Source organism: Pseudopipra pipra, chromosome 5 (genome assembly GCF_036250125.1).
Source record: "Pseudopipra pipra isolate bDixPip1 chromosome 5, bDixPip1.hap1, whole genome shotgun sequence".
NCBI classification, from domain to species: Eukaryota; Metazoa; Chordata; class Aves; order Passeriformes; family Pipridae; genus Pseudopipra; species Pseudopipra pipra.
Window position 1 is genome coordinate 75,540,859 of NC_087553.1, and position 24,251 is coordinate 75,565,109.

At 62.5% G+C, this 24,251-nt stretch overlaps 1 protein-coding gene across 1 annotated transcript in view; it reads left to right on the forward strand.

The window, feature by feature from the left end:
* Nucleotides 1–24,251, forward strand: part of SND1 (staphylococcal nuclease and tudor domain containing 1) — a 59,934-nt gene that overhangs the window by 11,586 nt on the left and 24,097 nt on the right. The window contains exons 7-10 of the mRNA XM_064656917.1: nucleotides 98–256; nucleotides 621–727; nucleotides 998–1,088; nucleotides 7,370–7,483. Of these exons, the coding sequence (XP_064512987.1) occupies nucleotides 98–256; nucleotides 621–727; nucleotides 998–1,088; nucleotides 7,370–7,483 (471 nt within the window). The remainder of the gene's footprint in view (nucleotides 1–97; nucleotides 257–620; nucleotides 728–997; nucleotides 1,089–7,369; nucleotides 7,484–24,251) is intronic.

Consider the following 24,251-nt stretch of genomic DNA (forward strand, 5'->3'; position numbering starts at 1 on the left):
GCCCTGACTGTCCCCTGTGCCCTGCCTGTCCCCCGTGCCCTGACTGTCCCCTGTGCCCTGCCTGTCCCCCGTGCCCTGACTGTCCCCTGTGCCACAGTGCCCCACGTTCAAGCGCGAGGCCGACGCTCCCGAGGTCCCAGAGCCGTTTGCGGCCGAGGCCAAGTTCTTCACGGAGTCCCGGCTGCTGCAGAGGGATGTGCAGATTGTCCTGGAGAGCTGCCACAACCAGAACATCCTGGGCACCATCCTGCACCCGGCAAGTGGGGCTGGGGGGCCAGGGAGGGGCAGGGTCCTGGTGGCTGTCAGGCATCGCTGCTGGAGACGCTAAAGGGGGTTGCAAGGTCCTGGTGCTCCTCGTGGGGGAACTGGGGGTCGTGGGCTCTTTCCTGGTGGATGTGGGAGACTCTGGTCCATCTGAGGAGAGCTGAGGCCTGTGGGTGTCACTGGGGTGCTCTCCACTAGCACTGGGAGCTGTGTTCAGACCTCGCAGGGGTTTGGGGACCAGTGACGTGGAAGGGGCTGCACAGGGGGCTGCACAAGCTCCCCCCTCGCAGCGGAGCAGGGACAGGGTGGGTGTCTAACCCCACATTCCTGGTGCTGACCCTGTGCCTCCTCCCCAGAACGGGAACATCACGGAGCTGCTGCTGAAGGAGGGCTTTGCCCGCTGCGTGGACTGGTCCATCGCCGTGTACACCCGCGGGGCCGACAAGCTGCGCGCGGCCGAGAGGTGGGGCTGGGCTGGGGCTGGGCTGGGGCTGGGCTGGGGCTGGGCTGGGGCTGGGCTGGGGCTGGGCTGGGCCACTCCCACCTGCTCCCAGGGGCCTTCCCAGCCTGGGGGGGTCACCCCGTGCTCTCCAGGGTGGGATTGACGTGATCTCCCCTTGCGAGTCCTCTCCAGCTCCGCTGCCCCGGCCTGGGCTGTGCTGGGCAATGTCACCCCCAGCACGTCCGTCCATCCCTGCTGGACCCCCGTGTCCCACTGTCCCCTCCCCTGCAGGTTCGCCAAAGAGCGCAAGCTGAGGATCTGGAGGGACTACGTGGCCCCCACGGCAAACCTGGATCAGAAGGACAAGCAGTTTGTGGCCAAGGTGAGCGGCAGGAAGAGCCGGGCGGGGCTGGGGAGGGACAGTCCAGGATTGGGGGTGGGGGGCGGGTGCCCAGCTCCTGATCCGGCCTCTCCGTGGGCTTGGACAAACCCCAGAGGGTTTGTGGTGCACGGCCAGCCGGGTGCACGCCGGGATCTCCAGCAGGCCTGGGGTGGGAGGAGGTGAAAGGAGAAGGGAAGGAGCCTCAGGGGGAAGGGGCCGAGGGTGGTAGGGATGGGCTGGTGGTGCCCTGGCACCTCGCTCTGCCCTCGGGGCCACAGGGATGCTCTTGCCCTGCACAGTGTCACAGCACAGCCCACTCCCAGGGGATGGTTGCTCCGTGGATTGATTCCCACTGCTCTGAGGGGGATGGTTGCCCTGGGAGTGGATTCCCACTGCTCCTGGGGGGATTGTTGTCCCATGAGTTGGAGATGCTGCTGAGCCCCACTCCTGGGGGGTGCTGGAGTGGTGCTGGGGGGTCTGTGGGGAGCTGAGGTGTTCCCTGCCTGTGTTCCTGGCACGTGGATGCCATGATATTCCTGCCCCGTTGTGGTTGGGAGGGCACAGCCCATGTGGGAGGCGGATGAAGCTGCGTGGGGGTGATCCCAGGTGGGATGGAGGAGCCTCTCACCTGGGCAGTGAGGGGCTGCGGGGGCTGCGGGGCCCGGGCAGGATGCAGGGAGCAGCCCCACTAGATGGTGCTGCCGGATCACCCAGCACAGCAGCCGCGGGCTCCCTTCGGCTGGAATTTCCATGGGAATGTGCGGCAGCCGCATTTCTTGGAAAGTCAGCGTTGTCCCTGCAGGTTCGGATCCTGCCTCCTGGGGGGCTCCTGAATGGGATCCTGCCTCCTGGGGGGCTCCTGAATGGGATCCTGCCTCCTGGGGGGCTCCTGAATGGGATCCTGCCTCCTGGGGGGCTCCTGAATGGGATCCTGCCTCCTGGGGGGCTCCTGAATGGGATCCTGCCTCCTGGGGGGCTCCTGAATGCCTGAGATTGAACGGGGCAGCAGCAGCAGAGCTCTGGAGCTGCCGAGCAGGACAAAACCAGGAGCTCTTGCAGCTGGTCCGGTCTCATCCCTGTGGAGCACCGGGCTGATCCTGATCCGAGTGGCACTGTGGGCTCGTGTCCAGTGGGATGAGGCTGGGGAGGTGCTGGCTCACATGTTAACTCGGATGGCTCAGGTGTGGCTGGACAGGAGCAGAGCTCCTCAAAATCTTCCCACCAGCTTCCCCAGGCAGGGCAGGGGGGGAAGGGTTTGCTCACCCGGGGCAGGATTTGCTCACCCAGGGCAGGGTTTGCTCACCCAGGGCAGGGTTTGCTCAGCCAGGGCAGGGTTTGCTCACCCAGGACAGGGGGAAGGGTTTGCTCCCCCAGGGCAGGGTTTGCTCAGCCAGCCCGAGGGCACAGGGACGCGGCCAGAACGCCAAACCCTGAGGGTCTCTGGGAGCCCGTCCCTAGGGATAAGGACCTGCTCGGTCCCTCCCAAGGGATGGCGGTGCCAGAGGAGCCCCGGGCGGGTGTCCCGTGGGCACGGGGCCGGCCGTGTGCCGGCGCTGGCTCGCCGGGAAGCGCCATCCCAGCGCTGGCAGCGGCTGCGCCGGAGCCGCGCCAGGAGCCGGCACGGGGCCGTTAGTCACGGCTCAGCTGGTGGAGGGGGCGGCTGGATGCTCCTGGCATTTCCAGACGCCTGTTGTTTTGTTGGATGGCTCGTGCGGGCTGGGGTGGCCGCGGAGGGGGGGTCCCACCCTGAGGCCCCCGGCAAGGGGGTGTCTGGGGTGGGTTTGGAGCTCGGCAGCATCTCCAACCCATTGGAGGAACGTCCCCCTCGGAGCAGTGGGAATCCACTCCCGGGCAACCCTCCCCCTGGGAGTGGTGGGAATCAATCCACAGGGTAACCACTGCCCTGGGAGTGGTGGGAATGCAGCCCTGGTACCACGGAGCAGAGGGAACCCCGACGTGCAGGGGGGACCCCGCTGTGGGTCCCAGAGCAAAGCAGGCAGGGTTCCCCCCCAGTTCCGGGCACAGCCCCTCGCTCTGCCGGGCTGCCCCCGGTCTGGAGCTCTCCCGGTTCCACTCCAGCGGGGTTTGGCTGCCCTGGCTCGGCAGTGGGAGCCCCCCAGGCACAGCGAACACCGCGTCCTGCTTTTCGGGGAGGAGACAAGGCGTTTCTCCGCCTTTCTGTTCAAACCTGCTCTGTGCAGGCCTGTGCCAATCAGGGGACCGGGGGCCGGCGCCGCAGCCCCCCCGGGCGCGCTGTTTGCAGTGTCAATTTTGGGTCGGGTGTTTGTTTTTCCGTTCCCCGGAATTTTAAGTGACAGGGAAAATCAGGACAAATGCCCACACGCCTCCGAGGGCCAGAGCTGAACCTGCAGCTGGGCACGTGCCCGGCTTCCCCCAGGGGCTCCCCGAGCTCCCGTCTGCCCTCCCCGTGCCCGTGGAGGGGTCTGAGCCCCCGGGGCCGGGCAGGGAGCGGGTGGGCAGGAATCGCTCCGGCGCCGAAGCCGCCTCCGTGCTCGGCACGACGGTGCTCGTTTGCAGCGGCAGAGCTGACGTAGGAGCTGCTGGAGGGGGTTGGTGAGGGGAGGAGGAGGAGGAGGAGGAAGATCCCAACCTGTCTTTGCACCGCTGATCGACCGCGGCAAATCGGCTCCGGCTAATTTTGGCTCCCGCTGCCGTCGGCTGCCGGCGCCGGGAGCGCAGGGGTGGTGGGCTTGGGGAGAAATTAAGGCTTGGCCTCGATTGTGGGTTTGGTGCCTGTGAGTGGCAAGGAGAAAAGCAGAGGCATAAAAATGTTGAGGAGGCTGGAGGCTTTCTCCCAAAATCCCTACGTCAGCTCGTCTTGGAGCACGCGGGGATTTGGGACAGCGCTGCGGAGAGTGGAATACATTAGGCTGAGAGCCAGGCTCTGCCAGAGCTGGTTAGAACACGGCTTTGTGCCGGGCTCGGGGGGGTTGCGTCATCCCATTCCCTGCTGCGGGGCAGGATCGGCCCCCTCGGGGTCCGGGGGGTCCCTGGGCAGCCCCTCGGCCGCATCCGGGCTCTGCATCCCGTCCTGCCCTGCGCCGGTGGGTCGGGGTGAGCTGTGCCCGTGTCCTTTCATCTTTATTTTTGTTCCCTTTGCTTGGAGCCTTGGTCGTGGCCAAATCATGGCGGAGCTCGGTGGGATCTGCCAGGGCCGAGCCCGGGGGCTGTTCCTGAGCTGAGCTGAGCACCAGACCTGCCAAAACCCCAGGAGGCAGGGAGGGGGGACAGCACTCGCCCCTCTCCCGGGACTGGGCACCAGCTCCCAAAGTGGCACTGTCCCTGTTGTCCATAGTCAGGGTGTGGGAGGTCACCCCCAGCTTTGGGGATGCTCCCTGTGCATCCTGGAGAGGGTGCTCCCCCAGGAGAGGGGTACCAGCTCTCCTGCCCTCTGTGCTCCCCAGTAATGGGGCTGAGCAAAGCCCTGGGGTGGAAAATTGGAAACTTTGGTGGGATCAACTCTTGCAGTAAGGAAAAAAACGTCTTCCATGATAAACATGGACAAGGCACTGCTGTGATGTTCTTTCCTGGGGAGCGGTGATGGGATGAGGGGGTCCAGTCTGGCCTGGGTTTGGCAGTGGGGGCCGGAGCCCCCCTGCCCTCAGGAGCATCCCCGGCCTCCCCTCCCTGCTCCCGGCGTGGGTGAGGGCCGTGTCCCACGGGATTGGGAAGCAGCGCCGGAACGTGCCGGCTCTGCAAGAAACAGCTGCAGAGGTTTAAAAAAATAATCCCTCCAATCCCTTTATCAAAGGGCCTCTCGGAGGCAGGTGAAGCCACAATAAATATTGGATAAAGGAAGCTGGATGCAGCGGGCTGGGGAAGTGCTGGAAGACAAACGGCCCCCGGCACGGGGCTGAGTCGCCCCTTCTGTGGCCACTGACACTGTGTCACCCCCTGCCCACGGTGTCCCCAGGGAGGGGTGACAGGGCACCTCCTGCCAGTTCTGTGACCACTGTCAGTGTCACCCCCTGCCCACAGTGTCCCCGGGAAGGGGTGACAGGGCACCTCCTGCCCTCCCTGTGGTGTCTGCCCAGAGGAGAGGAGCAGATGCCCAAGGAGAGGGGGACACCTGGAGGTCTCTCTTAGCTGCTGCCACCCTGCTCTGTCCTGCCTGGGACTGGCATCCCTTGGGAGCTCCAGCTCCAGTTGCCATGTCCTGCTGCACCCCGTGTCCTGCTGTATCTTGTGTCCTGCTGCATCCCTTTCCTGCTGCACCCCTTGTCCTGCTGCACCCCTTGTCCTGCTGCATCCCTTGTCCTGCTGCACTCCTTGTCCTGCTGCACCCCGTGTCCTGCTGTATCTTGTGTCCTGCTGCATCCCTTTCCTGCTGCACCCCTTGTCCTGCTGCACCCCGTGTCCTGCTGCATCCCTTTCCTGCTGCACCCCGTGTCCTGCAGAGCCCCATCACAGCCGGGTCATCCCGGTGCGGGGTCCTGCGAGTTCATCCTGCTGGGGAGGGCCCGCCGGGGGCCGGAGGGGCTCAGCCAGTGAGCTGCTGTTCCCGCAGGGATGCGGGGCCGTGCCGGGGGCCGGGGGGGCTCAGGCAGTGCCCGCTGCTGTTCCCGCAGGGATGCGGGGCCATGCCGGGGGCCGGAGGGGCTCAGCCAGTGAGCTGCTGTTCCCGCAGGGATGCGGGGCCGTGCCGGGGGCCGGGGGGGCTCAACAGTGCCCGCTGCTGTTCCCGCAGGGATGCAGGGATGCGGGGCCGCGTTGCCGGGAGCTGCCGCCTCCTGCCCGCGCACAAAGGAGCTGTGAGCGGGGCCGGGGCTGTGTAACGGAGCGCGGGATGTGCCCCCCCCCGGCCCTGCCTGTGACGCCTCGGCTGCACATCTTGCTTTTCCCAAGTCTTGTGTGAGGGAAGGGAGAGAGGCCGGGTCCCTCCTCGCGCCGGCAGCGCTGGGGATGCCCTGGAGCATGAGATTTGATTACTCCACTTGGCAGGCAAACGGCTTTGGGCTCCTTGTGCCGAGGAGAAATCAAGGATCTGGGTGCCGGGAGAGGCCGAGGCCGTGGCAGGGCCGTCCCCGGGGGCTTTGCTGTGCCCTGGTGATCCGCAGTGTCTGCTCGAATCTGAATTCCTTTAGTCCTGTTCTCCCTCTGGCAAAGCACGTTTGGAGGGGCTGATGTGCTTGCTGGGGCAAAAAGTGCTGCGTGTGAAGCAAATCTGTGCCCTCCTCCCTCCGCTTCCCCCGGGCTCCGGGGGATGTGTGGGGCTGGGATCACGTGGATGAGCGACAGCAGGAGCCTTTTGCCCTGGTGTGACTGGAGGGAGTCGGGTTGTGCTGGGACAGGGCAGGGGAAAGGACCATGCCCTGCCAGTGGGAATATCCGGGTGCTTTGTCCTGCTGTGCTGGCTCCACTTGGCCAGGCTGGAGAGCAGAGGGTAATGGAAACTGGAATATTAAAGCAGTGTTTAATATTCCCAGTGAGCCCCACTGCCTTCCTCCTGCTTGCCTCAGCCCCCTCAGCTCTGGAGCCTCACAGAGCTCCAGAGCTCTGGAGCTGGACACTCACAGCTCCAGGGTGAGTGTCCAGCCTGGAGAGAAGGCTCCAGGGAGACCTGAGAGCCCCTTCCAGTGCCTAATTCCTGGCTGGGAGGGTGGGGAGGCCCTGGCCCAGGTTGTCCAGAGAAGCTGTGGCTGCCCCTGGATCCCTGGAAGTGTCCAAGGGCAGGTTGGATGGGGCTTGGAGCAACCTGGGCTAGTGGAAGGTGTCCCTGCCCATGGCAGGGGGTGAAATCAGGTGAGGTTTTAAGGTTCCTTCCCACCCAAACCATTCTAGGATTCCATGGTTTTATGACTATATGAGTTTTCTCCCTGACCCTTTGGGGACCCGGCAGCCAGGCCATGGGTGGCAGAGTCCCCCCCACGGACTGTGCTCCCTCCCTCCTCCACGTGTGTTGTCCATTTTCCGGGATGGAGCTGATGGTGCTTCTGGAATGAAACCCTGGGGGTGAGTCCTGGCACGGGACAGGCACAGCTGGTGCCGTGCTGGTGTGACACGGTGTCACCGTGCAGGGACCTGGCAGGGCTCTGGGCAGTGCTGAGCTCCCGGGCTGAGAGCAGTGCCATGGGAGTGCCAGTGAGCCACATTCCCTGCAGTGACCCCCCACCACCCAGGATGGGGGTCGAGCCGGGGTGGGTCAGGTGCCAGACCGGTGCCAGACCGGTGCCAGAGCCGGTACCAGGGCGGTGCCTGGCTCTGGGTGTGCCCAGCATGCCGCAGTCCTGACACTCATCGTGGCCCCTCTCCATCCCCAGGTGATGCAGGTGCTGAACGCCGATGCCATCGTGGTGAAGCTCAACTCCGGGGACCACAAAACCATCCACCTGTCCAGCATCCGACCCCCGCGGCTGGAGGGGGACAGCGCGCAGGTGACACTCGTGGGGACGCGAGTGGGGAGGGGGCTGTGGGGAGGGGGCCGTGGGGAGGGGGCCGTGGGGAGAGGGCTGTGGGGAGGGAGCCATGGGGAGAGGGCTGTGCCCACCCCCAGTGCCACAGCCATCACCGACATCCGTGACCGTGATCTGTCCTCCGGCTCGAGGGGCTGACTGGCAGTGACCTGCAGCGTGAGGATCTGATGGATCCTTTGTGGGCACTGAAGTGTTTGGAAGTGTTTGGAAAAGGCTGCATTGTTCCTGCACAGTTTGGTCTCTGCCGGGCTTGGTTTGAGCCTCTCTCAAGCCGGCGCTGTTGGATCCGGAACCACGCGCTCGGCAGCGACATGAAAGGGCCGGGATAAGCTCGGCTGGGGCACGTTGAGTCCCCTTGACCCTGCTCAGAGCTGTGCTGTGCCAGGAGCTGGGACGAGGGTTTGATCCCTGTGCCACACGCTGAGTCCCCTTCACAGCTCCTGTGCTGTGCTGGGAGCTGGGATGTGGCTCTGATGCCCGTGCCACACGCCGAGTCTCCTTGAGTGTGCCAGGAGCTGGGACGAGGGTTTGATCCCTGTGTCACACACTGAGTCCCCTGAACCCACTCAGAGCTCCAGGGCTGTGGCAGGAGCCAGGATGAGGGTTTGATCCCTGTGTCACATGCTGAGTCCCCTTGACCCTTCTCAGAGCTCCAGGGCTGTGGCAGGAGCTGGGATGAGGGTTTGATCCCTGTGTCACACACTGAGTCCCCTTGACCCTGCTCAGAGCTCCTGTGCCATGCCAGGAGCTGAGATGTGGCTGTGATGCCTGTGTGCCTTTCCAGAGCTGCCAGTACCTGTGGGCAGGGCTGTGGGCAGTGGTGTGGGCACAGGGACCGGGCACTGCCTGGTGACAGCTGATCTGGGTCCATCGGGGGCTCTCAGGGCAGGATTTCTCTCCGTGCTGCCACCTTCCCTCTGTTATTCCTTCCCCCCCGTGGTTGATGTGCTCAGGGCTGTGGGACCCGGCCGAGCACCCGCCTTGTTCCTGGCACAACCCTCCTCCTTCTCCGGCACCTCTGGAGATGCCGAGGAGGCTCCCGCCCACGCGCACAGGGGCTTGTGCCAGGATTGTGCCAAACCCGCCTTTTCCAGGGCTGTTTCCCATCCCCGATGGCACCGCCGGCTCGGGGCTGGCCCGGCCCTGCCCGTGGGTGACGGCACCGCGGCCGCAGCTCCCGGGGTGACCCCGGCGTGCTGTGGGAACGGGGATTTGGAAATTCCTCCCTCCAAGGGTGCCACCTTGTTTTGTCCACGCCGAATCAGTAAGAACTTCCCAGATGAGCCTCTTCCCGCTGTTCCTCTGGCGTCAGACCCGTGGGGATGGAGCTGCCACGAGCCAGGCGGCACGTGGGCACGGGGGGGGCGCGTGGGGTGGTCCTGGGGGGACCTGCTCCCCCCGGCACTGCTGGGAGGAGCGGGATCTCTTTGGAGCGGTCGCGGTCTCCAAGGAGACTGCGGAGAGGAGCTGCCCCCCGCCGCGCTGCCGGTGCAGCAAAAACCCTCCCAGCAAAAACCCTCCCAGCAAAACCCTCCCAGCAAAACCCTCCCAGCAAAAACCCTCCCAGCAAAACCCACCCAGCAAAAACCCTCCCAGCAAAACCCTCCCAGCAAAACCCACCCAGCAAAAACCCTCCCAGCAAAAACCCTCCCAGCAAAAACCCTCCGAGTGTGGCCGCGGCACTGTGGCCCTGGCACGGGGAAAGGGGCTTCTCCTGCTGCTGGGAGCTGCCGGGGCACCCCGACTGTGGGATCTGCCCCACTGAGGCCAGGGCCCTGCTGCAGATCCCCAGCACCCCAGTGTCACATCCCAGCACCATGATGTCACATCCCAGCACCCCAATGTCACATCCCAGCACCCCAGTGTCACATCCCAGCACCACGGTGTCACATCCCAGCATCTCGATGTCACATCCCAGCACCATGATGTCGCATCCCAGCTCCCTGATGTCACATCCCAGCACCACGGTGTCACATCCCAGCACCACAGTGTCATATCCCATCTCCCTGATGTCACATCCCAGCTCCCTGATGTCACATCCCAGCACCACGGTGTCACATCCCAGCACCATGATGTCACATCCCATCACCCCGATGTCACATCCCAGCACCTCGATGTCGCTGGATCGCAGCCAAGTCTCTGGTCTGTGCAGGTCCATCTCTGTTCCTATGGAATGGGGTTGGCATTTGGAGTCATCTGTGCCTGTAGGGCACAGCCAGGGTTTGTGGGTGCCTGGTCCTGCTGCCAGACCCCCGGTGGGGTGGGATTCCCAGTCCTCACTGCCCGTGGTGCTGTGGAGGAAGAGCTGCTTCCCTTTTCCTCCTCTCCTTCCCTTTCCTCTCAGAGCTGGAGCAGCCGGTGCTCCAGAGCCAGTCCTGGATCCTTGTCTGTGCCAGCCTCTGCCTTGGGCACTCCAAACTGGTGGGGTTTTGTGTCCTGGCACTGGTACCAGCCCTCCTGCCCTCTCTGGTCTCCCCGAGGCTGCAGGAGCGAGTTGGGCCCCTCAGCCTGGGGGTGCCCCCATTACACCCCCTTTATTTCCCTCTGGGGTTTTATCCATCTGTAGATCCGTTGTGTTTTCATCCCTGGCACTGCTTATGTGGTTATTAATTACCTGTGAGTGCAATTAGTGATGCTTTTACCCCTCCTCTTCCACATCAGTGATTGAAAAGTTTATATATTATGTATAAAATTCCTAATAGACAATATATAAAATTCTGAATAGGCAACATGTAAAGTATACATTTAGGGTTGATTCTGGAAGGTTTCACCCCCCAGTCCCACCCCTGTGTCCTGGCAGCTCCACAGCCCCTTGCTGGGCCCGGCTCTGCCGCCGTCACATTCCCACAGTCTCCGTGGATGTCACAGCTCCCTCCCGGCCTGCCGAGCGATAATTGATCCCGCGGCACCCGATGGAGGAGATGGGAAGTGACAGACTGAAAACGGAGTGTAATGAAATCCTCCAGCCTTTCATCTCTCACCTTCATCTCCCGGCGCGGGAGGAATCCCAGGATGAATCCCGGGAGCGGGAACCGGGAACGTCCCCAGCGCTCGGCTCTGCCGGGAACGTCACGGGTCGGGGTGGAGACACATCTCCCGCTGCTCCAGGTGCTGGGCTGCTGCTGTGCTGTGTGGGAATGGCTGTAGTGCCTCATGGGGATGGCTGGAACCCCTCACTGGGATGGTTGGAACCCCTCTTCAGGATGGCTGGAACCCTTCGCTGGGATGGCTGGAACCCCTCAATGGGATGGCTGGAACCTCTTGATGGGATGGCTGGAACCTCTTGATGGGATGGTTGGAACCCCTCGATGGGATGGCTGGAACCTCTTGATGGGATGGTTGGAACCCCTCGATGGGATGGTTGGAACCCCTCGCTGGGATGGTTGGAACCCCTCGCTGGGATGGTTGGAACCCCTCACTGGGATGGCTGGAACCTCTTGATGGGATGGCTGGAGACCCTTGCCAGGCTGTCACCCACATCTGGAGCTGGGACCATGGGGTGTTCCAGTTTTTGGGATGATCCAGGCGCCTCCAGGCACAGGGAAGCCCTTCCATGGCTCTGGGTGGTGCCCATCACTCGGGCACCATGCACTGCTCAGCCCTGAAACCCCATGCTGGGATTTGGGGCCGTTTCTGTAACGGATCCAGTCCCACTGAAGCAGTTTGCCAGCATTGGATCCATCCAAAGGTGGAACTGAGCCTGGCAGCGGCCTGGGATGGGAGGAAGAGCCAACCCCTGGGAGGGCTGAGGCGATGGGCTCCCACCTGTTGGATCCACCTTGGAGCTTTCCTGGGTGTCGGTGTCACTGCCCTTCCCAGGGTTCGGGATATTTCCACCTCCCTGTTTCAGTCCCAGGCTTCCTCCTTGGGCAGCCACATTCCAGGCTCTGGGATATTTCCCCCTCCCTGTTTTAGTCCCAGGCTCCCTCCTTGGGCAGCCACATTCCAGGCTCTGGGATATTTCCCCCTCCCTGTTTTAGTCCCAGGCTCCCTCCTTGGGCAGCCACATTCCAGACTCTGGGATATTTCCCCCTCCCTGTTTTAGTCCCAGGCTCCCTCCTTGGGCAGCCACATTCCGGGCTCCGGCAGCCCCGGCTATATTTGCCGGGTTGATGCAATTGCAGCACAAATCTGCTCCAATCCCCCAATTTATCTAAATTGATATCTTAATTGGTAATTCTCTCGGAGAGGGGGAGTCAAACACATGGATACTGATTAAAAGGGAAAAAACAGGGAAAGAAAGCAGCCTGCTGGTGGTGGGTGGCACTTTGGAAGGCTGGAAGTGGGGCAGTGTCCCCTCGGCTGGAGCAGGGTCGCTGTGGCTGCCGGGGGACTGGGGAGGGGGCTTGGCAGTGCTGGGAGCTGGAGAGAGGAGTGGGAATGGGAGTGGGAGAGGAGGTACCCGTGCTCCTTTCCTGGTGGTGCTGCTCTGGGACTCACCGGTCCCGGCTCCCGCCTGCACCGCGGAGATAAGGTTGGCACTGGCGGTGTGGGATCCCTTCAAGGATAGTGGGAACGGCCCTGGGACACCTTCCAGACGTGCTTTCCGAGAACACGGAGCTGAGGCTGTCTGGTTTTCCCTGTTTCTCTGGGATGGTGGCTCTTTCCTGTCCCCCTGCCCCACGCCAGCTGGTGGTGGGCACTGGGGAGGGGTCACGGGTACCTTTGGGTGCCTCCAGCCCCCTCCAGGTGGGACATGGGGCGGGGGGGCCCCGGGGCTGTGCCTGCTCCGAGCCTCGTGCCGGCCGGGAGCGTGTTGGGCACGGCGGGAGCTCACGGCAGAGCTGGCACGAGCTGGCACCACACGGGGCAGGGAAAAGCTGCAGGCACAGGGAAGCTGGAAATGGCTTCAAAAGAGGGAGAACAGATGGATTTGGGCTTGGATATTTTTTTTCCCAGCTCTCATATGAGCTGGCATGTGGGTTCCTGGGCTTTCTGATCCGATTCCAAAGGCAGGGAGCTGCTGGCTGGCGCTGGGCTGGGAGCAGGTGAGGGATCCTCCAGGCCCCAGAGAGCAGGAGTAGCTCGAGGGTCCCTCACAGCTGGGGATCGGCTGGGCAGGGGGGGTGTCCCGAGCCAGCATCCCGACTGGAATGTGGGTCCCACGGCACAGGGGCACCACGTGCCCTCGGTGTCAGGGGGTGATGCTGGGCAGGATGCCCGTGGCTGTGGCCGTCTGTCAGTGCCGGGGCAGCTCCGGGGCTGCCCATGCTCCTCTCGTGGTGAGCAACTGCTCCCCGAGGGGCCGCAGTTTAAACCCTGACGGGGATCTTCGTGTGCCTGGAATGTCGTGGCCGATCTGGAAGCTGATCTGTTCCAGCAGGGGGGGATGGACGGTGGCTCCTCATCTCCCTGTGCTCCGGGGGATTTCAGGAAGAGCCGTATTTTACCCCGACCCCATCAAACACTGGCACTTTCTCTGCTCCTTTCCCTGTCACTCACTGACTGCCGGGATATTTATATGGCTCTGGAAGCGCTTGGTACAAAGGACCTGCCTGGCACAGTGCCAGCCCCATCCGGCACCGCCAGAGCTGGAGCTGCCAGGGCTGCACGGCAGGAAGGGCAGGGAATGACCTTGAGGTCAAGGGCAGCCTGGCCCCTCGAGCTGCCGGTTTGGAGGCTGTTTGAGTTGGATTTATAACCTTGTGTGAGAACTGGGGATCGAGCTGGTCGGGAAAGATCCCATCCCAGCCATTTTTAGCAATCCCAGCTGCTTCCTCCCTGGAAATGAGCTGCTGCTTCTCCCCTCTCCGTGGCAGCCCGGGGTGCCGATGGCAGAGCCCGGGGCGCCGTGGGTGCCTCGTCCCGCGCGGTGGGTGCGCGTGAGGCTCGACAGATGGTTTGCAGGTGTCGGCCGGGAGCTTTCCGCAGCCAGCTGGGTTTTGGGAGGAGGGCGGCTGCACGGCTTGGCAGCAGTCGGATGGGAGCTGTGAACGCCGAGCGGCTCCTCCGTCCCTGCAGAGGCTCTTCTGGCACCTCGGGAGCGCGGGCACTGCCACAGCCCCTGCCAGGGGAGCGGGTGGGAATTCAGAGGGGGGTGCTGGGAGAAGGAGTGTTATCCAGGCAGGGAAGAGCTCGGTTTGCTCTGCAAAGCCCCCCGGAGTGGTTTGGGCACAAATCCCAGGGTTGTGGTGCAGATGCTGTGACTGCCCCATCCCTGGAAGTGTTCAAGGATGGGTTGGAGCAATCTGGGCTAGTGGAAGGTGTCTCTGTTCAGGTGGAACTGGATGATCCTTAAGGTCCCTCCCCACCCAAAGCATTCCAAGGAAATGAGCCTTGGAGAAGCCGGGGGATCCCCCAGCTCAGCCCAGCTCCCCCTGGATCTCCACGCTGTCCCAGTCCCCATGGGCACAGTGAGGACAGTCCCTGCTGCAGCAGCAGGTTGCTCCCAGCCGGTCGGGATCCCCGTGCCAGGGTTAATCCGAGGCCACGCAGCCGGGCTGAGCCGTGCCCGGCGATGCAGCGCTCGGATCACCGGCGGGGTCCGCGCCGAGCCGCTCGTGTCTCCCTGTTTGTTGAGCAGGGCTTGTACTACACACAAATTGCTCCTCACTCAGCGAGCATGAAAGATTAACGAGGAACAATCCCATGAACTCATCAGTGCCTGCTCTCCGCTAAATTACAGCTACAAGGATCATGGCAGCTCATCCATGGGTTGTGTAACGGAACTGATTGCGGCGTGGCCAGAGCTCGGAGCTCGGGGCGCTCGGGCACAGCCCTGATGGATCCGAGGTATCGGCGGAGCAGAGGGGCAGCCGAGGAGAGCGGGAGCGGGGGCACCGGAGTTCCCGGCTCAGTATTTAATGGGGGCTGCGGTCGCTGCCAGGGAGGAGACGTGTGCAGTCAGCATGTTCCTGCAGCCTGGATTCTGCCCTCCGGGCAGCGTGTGCTGCGCCTGGAAAAGTGATTCGCTTGCATCTCCGGCTGCCGCTCCGCGCTGCCTTCTCCCAAAGTCATCCCACCGTGGAAAAGCAGCCGGTCGGTGTTCAGTCCACGAGCCTGGACTGCGGCAGTGCGGCTCCCGGCGGTGCAGGGTGTTAAATCCTGGGCTGGGAGGGGGTTCAGGGGGTTTGGGGCGATCCAGGCCGTTGGTAAAACAGCTCTGCTTTGTCTCCGGAGCATGTCCCTGCCCCGGCTGCGAGCAAATGTGCAACCACGCGGCACAGCCGGGGCCTGGCTCCCGGGGGATCTGTCGGGGCCAGGTACAAGGCCTGATCCGGGCTGGATTAATTTGTGAGCTGGCACAGTTGGGTTCCTGTATGGATTACAGCTGCTGGCATCCCAGGAAATTGCTCACGGCTCAGAGAGCAGAAGCTCAGCAGTGAAAAAAGGCCAGAGTGCAGCCCGGAGCGGTGGAGCAGCCGCGGAGGAGCAGAAGCCAGGCTGGTGATGGACCAGCCGGAGCCGGTGTGGGGAGCTGGGCAGGGCCTGGCCAGCAATTACCGAGCAGCTTTTGCAGGAGGCAGCAGCTCCGTGGCCGCGGGGGTGTCACGAGGCCCCCGGGGCCGCGTCGCCCCGAGGAAGCCCCGCTCAGCCCATCTGCTCCTCGCAGAGCCGGCTCTGCCGTGGAAGGAACCGTCCCCGGAGATCAGGCTGTGCTAAAGTGCTTCCCCAACAACTTCCAGCTAAGTGTTGTAATTGCTCTGACCCAGCAAAAGCGCCTGGTGTTCTGACACTGGTGCTCGGAGGGAGATCCAGGCACCTGCCAGCTCGCATTCCAGAGGACGATGTGGAACCAGGGAGCTCCAGCGTGCTCTGGGAGCCGCTCCAGAGGTTTGATCCGTGCCTGCAGCCGGAGGCAGCGGAGCAGGAAGGGGCAGCCCCAGCTCTGGCTGCCGCGGATGTTTCTCGCTCGGCTGGGCGAGCGTGAAAACGCTGATGGGAGGATGGAGCTCTGACCTTCTGATCTCCTCGGGAGCTGCTGCGAATCCTCGGCTGATGGGAAAATTGCACAAAATTAGAGAGGAGCCTCAATCCTGCCCCGGTGCTGAGCTCTGCCGTGAACTCTGCCCAGCTCACACGGCTCCCTCGCGCCCCGGGGAACCGAGCCCCTGATTTCAGGGGTGTAATGAACCTCTGCAAAGGCTTCATTTGCTTCTCTCCGAGGCTTCTCCATCTGGGAGAGGAGCCAGAGCCGGCCCTGCCCGCAGTGCTCTGCTCGGGAGTGGAGTTCAGTGCCCAGCAAGGCCTGGGCATCGCTTGGCATCGCCCCAGACCCTGCCTGGTGACCAGTGGGATCGCCTGGGGGTGACTGAAGGGATGCTGGAGGCGTGGCAGGGGCACACAGTGGCATCCCCCAGCTGATGGGGTACTGGGCATCGTCTGGCATCACTCCAGATCCTACCCAGAGACAAGGGATCATCCTGGGGGCTTTGGGGGACACTGGAGACATGGCAGGGGCACACGGTGGCATCATCCAGCTGATGGGGTCCCCTTCCAGCTCCCTGGGCTGTGAAGGGACAGGAGCAGATCTATCCCCACATGGACAGGGTGAGGATTCTCCTCATGTCCTGACCCCACTGCCTCCCTCCTCCTCCTTCTCCTCCTCCTCCTCCTCCTCCTCAGCTCGGAGCTGGTCACAGCCAGGGCTCTGCTTTCCTCCCTCCTCCAGCCAGGAGTGTTCCCAAGGCATCCATCCCTCTCCGCAGAGCAGGGAGCTCGGAGCCTCCCCCAGCCCCCCTGGAGCCCTCCGGGTTTGAGCCCTGTGAGCACCCCCCAAACACCCCGCAGCCACCCCTCAGCCACCCCCCAGCCACCCCCCAACCAACCCCCTCCCCACAATCCCTCCCCACATCCCCCCCCCCCACCTCTGCCAGCGCCTCCACTGCCGGGAATCATGAATATTCCCGCTGCCATTAGCACCGGCTGGATTTAGGGATTTAGATGCCAGACGTTTGGAGGCAGCACGGCAGGGATGGAGTACCACCTTACAGGGCTGGAGTACCACCTTACAGGGCTGGAGTACCACCTAACAGGGGTGGATTACCACCTTACAGGGGTGCAGTACCACCTTACAGGGTGGAGTACCACCTAACAGGGGTGGAGTACCACCTTACAGGGCTGGAGTACCACCTTACAGGGGTGGAGTATCACCTTACAGGGATGGGGGGCCACCTTACAGGGGTGGGGGGCCACAGATGGGGGCCCACCTTACAGGGACAGGGACCAGGCTGCAGGGATGGATGGGGACCAGGTTACAGGGATGGGGGACCAGGTTACAGGGGTGGGCTGTGCATGAGCAGCTTCTGCCTCGGCACCTCCTGAATTCCAGGTGTGAGGGGCAAAGCTATGGGGACCCCTGGAAACAGCTTTCCATGGAGAAGCTGCCCTGGGTCTGCAGGGCTTGGTGGCAGGGGTCCCTTCCTGGCACAGGGGCCCGGGGGTCACCTGTGGGTGTGCTGGGAGTGACCCTGCCTGTGCCACAGACCCCCTTGAATCAAGGGCCTGCCTGGACCTCGGATCCTTCCTGTGCCGTGGATCCTGCCTGTGCCCAGATCCTGTGGGACATGGGCCCTGCCTGTGCCATGGACCTGCCTGTGCCATGGATCCTGCCTGTGCCATGGATCTTGCCTGTGCCCAGATCCTGTGGGACATGGGCCCTGGCTGTGCCATGGATCCTGTGGGACATGGGCCCTGGCTGTACCATGGATCTTGCCTGTGCCCAGATCCTGTGGGACATGGGCCTTGCCTGTGCCATGGATCCTGTGGGACATGGGCCCTGGCTGTGCCATGGATCCTGCCTGTGCCATGGGTCCTGCCTATACAAAGGATCCTGCCTGTGCCATGGCTCCTGCCTGCAGGATGGATCCATCCTGACTGTACCACGGACCCGCCGGCACAAAGCCGTTTCCCTGTGTCTGGGGGGGTCCCCCTGTGAGCAGGACGGGGTGATGGTGATGGTGACAGGGACAGTTTGGGATGTTCCCTCTCCCAGCCCCACGGCACTCCATCCTCAGAAGCTGTCTCCCTCGCTCCCGGCCCGGCCGTGCTGTCCTAGTTTTCTCCGGCTGTTGTTCTCCTCCGTCACGTGCGGGCTGGGCACGGAGCTCTCCAGTGCAGCTCCAGCTCCCCGGGTGGCTCCGGGCTGGGCTCTGAGCTGCTCCCAAATCCTGCCACTCAAAACTCCCCCCTCAACCCCGTGCGGGGTCCCGCTGCCCTGCGGGGCCGTGCTGGAGGATTCACAGGAATTCAGTCCCCTTGGAGCGGGGACAAAAGGGGCTGTCAGTGTGTCCCCTCCTCCTGCGTGACCCCAAAACCAGGGCAGGGAGGTCCCCGGAGCCACAGGCCTGTCCCTCATCCCTCAGGGTTTGCAGTTATCCTCTGGAATTCGGGATAAGGGAGGGGGGAGGTGTGGAGGCTCTTCCCGGAGCCCTGAAATGGCTGCGCTGCCCCAGGCAGGAGCTTGGCAGCTGCTGCGGGCTCCGTGTGAGCACAGCCCGTCCCTACCCCTGTCCCTGCCCTTGTCCCTGTCCCCGTCCCTGTCCCTGTCCCCTCGGTGACGGTGTGGGGAGGCAGAAGCATCTCCGGTGCCGCAGTGTCCCGCAGCCAGGCCCTGGGTCTGGATCATCCCCGTTCTGGGATGGTGACCCCGTTTTCACGCTCCTCGGGAGCAGATCAGCCAAAACGCTGCTGGAGACCAAAATCCACGTGGCCCTCGCTCGGTGCCCGCGGTGCCACAGCCCGGCACTCCTGTGGCACTCGTCCAGCCCGTTCCGGGCTGAGCCTCCCCACCCGCTCCGGCTGCTCTGTCCCGGCAGGGCTGGCTGCTCCCGGGCATGGAGTGCCCTGAGCCTCCCCACCCGCTCCGGCTGCTCTGTCCCGGCAGGGCTGGCTGCTCCCGGGCGTGGAGTGCCCTGAGCCTCCCCACCCGCTCCAGCTGCTCTGTCCTGGCAGGGCTGGCTGCTCCCGGGCGTGGAATGTCAGCACAGAGCCCCGGGAGCTGTGGGGCCAGCGGGGCCGGGGGGATGTGGCTCTGGCTGGGAGCTCTGGGGGCTCCAGGACAGGGGGGCTGCAGGGGGTATCCCGGGTGTCCTGTGGGACCGCCTGGGTTGGGTCGGGGGTCACCTGAAAGCACCATCTCCCAACCAACAGGGGGGTTTGGGATGCAGTGCCCAGATTGCAGGTGCCCAGTGTGGAATGTCTGGGATGCAGTGCCCAGATTGCAGGTGCCCAGTGTGGAATGTCCAATATGGAATGTTTGGGATGCAGTGCCCAGATTCCCAATGTGGAGTGTCCAATATGGACTGTCTGGGATGCAGTGCCCAGATTCCCAGTATGGGGTGTCCAGTATGGAATGTCTGGGATGCAGTGCCCAGATTCCAGTTCCCCAGTGTGGAGTGTCCAGTGTGCAGTGCTCCAATTCCAGGTGCCCAGTTTGTGGTGTCCTGAATGAAGTGTCCCAGTACAGGGTTCCCAATATGGAGTGCCCAGGGATGCAGTGCCCCAGTTCCAGGTGCCCACCAGTGGGGATCTGTGTTCCATCATCCAATGGATATTTAGCATAAATCCAACTTGCTTCCATGATTACTGCATTTTTTTGGACAAATCATCCCTGAGGGAGACACACGAGCTGTGGGTGGACTAATTCCAGTGGTGGGAGGAGGAATGCTGTGACAGCAAGGCCGTGTCTCCCATTTATCCATCCCTTCCTGGGAAAACCTTGGCTGCTCTGGGAATGCTCCAGGGGTGCTCCTGGCCATGCTGGGGCTGTCAGCTCCCGGTGGGTCACTGGTGCTGCTGGTGCAGCTCTGGCACAGTGCAGTGCAGCCGTGAGGGGCTGGAGCAGCTTTTCCAGGGATCTCAGGGATGTGAGGCTCATTCCAGCAGCGTTTCCGGAGCTCCCGGGGCTCTGGGGGCAGTCGGGCTCGTTTAGCACAGAGTTCCAACGCTGTGGGGGGGTGAAATTAGGGAGGAAAAACCCACAAATGCCATGTGAAATTGGAGGATGTTTCTGACCGTCTCAGTTTCCTCGTTAGTGGCCCCGGGGAGGGCGTGTGAGGGGCTCCGTGCCGGGAGCCAGGGATGATGAATCCCCATGGATGGGCAGTGCCGTGCTCGGCTGGGTCCCACATTAATTCCTGGGAAAGGCCACTGCCTTCCCTGCTTCCTCCTCAAAGATCTCCTGAGAGCCGGGCTGAGGTTGCCACGGGGCTGCCAGTGGGGTTGAACCACCCGGGGGACACTCCCCCAGCACCAAAGCCCAAATTAAGGAATTCTTCTCCCATTCTTCCTCAGCCAGGAATATTAGAATGATAGAATCATGGAATGGGATAGAATCAGGTGGGAAGGGACCTTAAAGCCCATCCAGCCCCACCCCCTGCCATGGGCAGGGACACCTTCCACTGTCCCAGGATGCTCCAAGCCCCGTCCAGCCTGGCCTTGGACACTTCCAGGGATCCAGGGGCAGCCACAGCTGCTCTGGGCATTCCCTCATATCCCTCTTTAACAGCAGCAAAACACAAACTTCAATGGCTTTCACGTTGCTTTTCGCCGGATCTTGATGGATTTGAGTCGAGCTTTTCCTCGGAAAGGGGGATCCTGTGGTGAGGGAGGTGATTTGTTGGTGCTGATCCCTCCTGGAGGGTCCTGGGTGTGGAACTGGAGCGAGGAATGTTCTGTCTGCTGGCACCAGGAGGGGAGGGGAGGTATCCAAGGGATGACTGTGATTAGCTGAGTGTTTAATTTAATCAAACAAGGGGCTAAAGATGTCAGTGGCCGTTGGTCTGAAAGCCTCGGGCATGATTCCGAATTATCTTAATTCCGAATCATCTTAACTCTGAGTTATCTTAATTCCAAATTATCTTAATTCCGAATTATCTTAACTCTGAATTATCTTAACTCTGAATTATCTTAATTCCGAATTATCTTAACTCTGAATTATCTTAATTCTGAATTATTTTAACTCTGAATTATCTTAATTCCAAATTATCTTAATTCTGAATTATCTTAATTCTGAATTATCTTAACTCTGAATTATCTTAACTCTGAATTATCTTAATTCCGAATTATCTTAATCCCATGTTGGCACAGCCAGTGCCGGGATCGCCTCCTCAATCCCTGGGATGAGCTGGGCTCGGTGCCATCTCTGGGGATACCAGGGACTGGGGGCTTCAGGGAATGAGGTGTCTCTGTGGGAAACCTGGTCTGGTGTCACAGTCATGGAATCATGGAATGAGTTGTGTTGGGCTGGGAAGGGACCTTAAAGCCCATCCAGTGCCACCCCTGCCATGGGCAGGGACACCTTCCACCAGCCCAGGTTGCTCCAGCCTGGCCTTGGACACTTCCAGGGATCCAGGGGCAGCCACAGCTTCTCTGGGATCCTGGGCCAGGGCCTGCCCGCCCTCCCAGCCAGCAATTCCTTCGCAATATCCCACCTAACCCTGCCCTCTGGCACTGGGAAGCCATTCCCTGTGTCCTGTCCCTCCCTGCCTTGTCCCCAGTCCCTCTCCAGCTCTCCTGGAGCCCCCTTATGCACTGGGAGGGGCTCTCAGCTCTCCCTGGAAGGGCTTTAAGGTCTCTTCCCCCCCAAACGATTCCGTGATCCGTGATTCTCTAATCTATAACTTTATTATTTATAGTCTGCTGCTGTTTTGTGCTGAAGCAGCGTCTGCAGCTCCGCCGTTGTTTCCGTGCCGTCACATCCATCCTTCCCGGCCCTTTCCATCTGTCCTGCGGCGTTTCTGTTCCGTTTCCCGTGCCCAGGGCTCCCTGCTCCTGCCTCCCTGTCCGGGATGGGGACGGGGATGGGGGGGCAGATGCTGGCACGGGGCCCTGTTCCCTCACCAGGGTCTCGTGCCCCCACTCTGGGGTCTCCCGGCTGGAATGTTGAGGACATTGAGCTCCGTCCCTGGGGATGAGGGGGGTTGGCAGGAGCAGGAGTCTGGGGCCACTTACGGCACCGGGATATGGGATGGGGCAGCACCAGCAGGGGATCCAGCTCATCCCAGGTAGGATCCAGCTCATCCCAGGCAGCATCCAGCTCATCCTGAGCAGGATCCAGCTCATCCCAGACAGGATCCAGCTCATCCCAGGCAGGATCCGGCTCATCCTGAGCAGGATCCAGCTCATCCCAGACAGGATCCGGCCCATCCTGATCAGGATCCAGCTCATCCCAGGCAGGATCCGGCCCATCCTGATCAGGATCCAGCTCATCCCGGGCAGGATCCGACCCATCCTGATCAGGATCCAGCTCATCCCAGGCAGGATCCGGCTCATCCTGTGCCGCGGGAAGCGGCTCCCCAGAGGATGCTCGTTCCGAGTGAAGCACATGCTGACAAGACAAACAACTTTATTAATTTAAGCTGCCTAATGGGCTGGGGAGCAGCCACACGCCGAGGGCGGGGAGGGCACGGAGCTGCCTCCGCCCGGGCACGGGGGGTTCCTGCTCCGTGAAACCCCGTCCTTGGGGGTGAGGAGCGAATTCCTCACGTGGAGCCTTCCGAGAATTCTGGGCCACAACCAAAATGGGCTTTTGTAGCCGTTTTTGAGGAGCTGGAGGCGCTGGGAATGGCTGGGTCAGGGGTGCAGGTGCTCCTCTTGCAGTTGCAGTTCCAGTGGGTTTGGTCTCGGCTCGGTTTGGATCCCAAAGAGGGAGCAGGGATGCTTTCCTGCTGCAGGTGGGAGTCACCTGATGTTCCACACGCTGTGTTCCCTGGGATGCTGCAGCACTGAGCTCCTGGTGGGATGTGCTCCTTCCACGTCGGCACATCCTGCCTGCATCCTCTGGGATGTGCAAAAGCTGGAGGGCTGGGGCTGGGGCCCCCCTGCAGCACGTGCTGAGTGGAAAGTGCCAGTGCAGCCGTGGAATTCCTGCGGAAAATGCTGTCTCCGGCTTCATCTGCTGCTCCCTCAGGCGAGAGGAGCCTCAAGGTGACCGTGCCTGGCACGGCGCTGTCCTGTGCCACGGGGCTGGGCTGGGCTCTGCCCCTGCTGCCACCAGCATCTGTGAGGCTCCTGTGCCCCTGCGAGTCCCACTGCTCTGGAACCAGACCCCTGGTGCCTCCCCCGTGGCAGGGGTGGATTCCTGGAGGGAGGATTTGGGATGAAATCCACCCAATTTCTGCTCCAGGCAAGGGGCTCCCACCTCCTACAGCTCCTGGTGCATCCGGAGAGGAGGAAAACCTTTCCTTTCCTCCTTTGGGATCCTGGTAATCCAGGATAAGGATCCCTTGGGGATGCCTATGACTCGGTGGGACCCCATTTTTGGGGGATGCCCCCCCCCTTTGGGGTGCTGCCACTCCTCTGCTCATTCCTCGTGGGATGGAGCATCCCGGACACCCTGAGCCTGTTGCAGGGTGTCCCCCATCCCCACAGCTGCAATTCCTGCTGTTCCTCATGGCTGGGAATGTCCTGGACACCCTGAGCCCTGTTGCAGAGTGTCCCCCATCCTCACAGCTCCGGGTCCTGCCGCTCTCCCCCGTGGAGAGGGGCTGGCAGAGGGAGCAGGGCCGGCAGCACGTGGCAGAAGGTTTGAATTAGGTCTGTTCTCTCCGTGATTAATCGGTGCCTTCGGGCTCGATGGAGATTGATGGTCACCGGAGGCTCGGGAGCCGTTCCCGGTGCCCTGGGGAGGAGACGGGAGCGGCAGCGCCGGCGGCAGCACCAATAGCGGGGCTGGGCTGCGTCGGCTCCGATGGGGGAGGCGGGGATGGACACGGGATGAGACAGGAAAAGACAGCGGCTGGGCTGGAACAGCCTTCCCTGCCGGCTGGGCTGGAACAGCCTTCCCTGCCAGCTGCTCTCAGGGCTGCTCTGGGGAAGGGGATGGAGGTTGAGGAGAGCTCGCTCCGTGCCGAACGTGGTCCCACGGCGAGGACGTTGAGGGTGGTGGTGGAGCAGAGGATGGTGGTGGAGCAGAGGGTGGTGATGGAGCAGAGGGTGGTGATGGAGCAGAGCCTTTGTTGCCGTGTACCGGCCACTGGGGCTGAGCTGAACCTGAAGCCTGGCTGGACCTGGCCTTGCCGAGCTGGCTCTGGCTGTGCCCGGCCTTGCTGAGCTGGCTCCAGCTGTGCCCGGCCTTGCCGAGCTGGCTCTGGCTGTGCCCGGCCTTGCCGAGCTGGCTCCGGGTGTGCCCGGCCTTGCTGAGCTGGCTCTGGCTGTGCCCGGCCTTGCCGAGCTGGCTCCGGGTGTGCCGAGCCCCTGCACTGCCAGGGAGCTCACAGGGAGAGGCAGGAGCAGAGCTGTGGCAGAGCGGGAAGGACCCGGAGCAGCTGCCGTGGGTGTGTTTGGAAGGGAGGAAGGTCGGAAGGGAGGAAGGTCGGTCCGGAGTCAGTGCCCCAGGGACGGTCCCCAATCCCGAGGGAACGGGGTCGTTCCTGCAGTGCCAGTGGGTTCTGGGGCTGGGGGCACCTCTGGGTCCCCCTGCCCAGGGGTCACGGTGCCGTGTAGGGCCAGGGTGAGATTCCATATGCTTGGAAACAATGGAAATTGTGTTAAAATCAACAACCTCCAATGAAAGGCTGTGGCAGAGCCTGGTTTGATAATGAAGACCCAGAGAAGCTGTGGCTGCCCCATCCCTGGAAGTGTCCAAGGCCAGGTTGGATGGGGCTTGGAGCCACCTTGGGTGGTGGAATGTGTCCCTGCCCATGGCAGGGGTGGCACTGGATGGGCTTTAAGGTCCCCATCCAGCCCTTGGCACTCCACTGTTGTCTCTGGCCGTGCTCTCTGCCCCTCGGTGCCACTGAAAACCCTCCAGTGCTGCCGTGGACACCCAGCACTTGTCCCTCGAGTG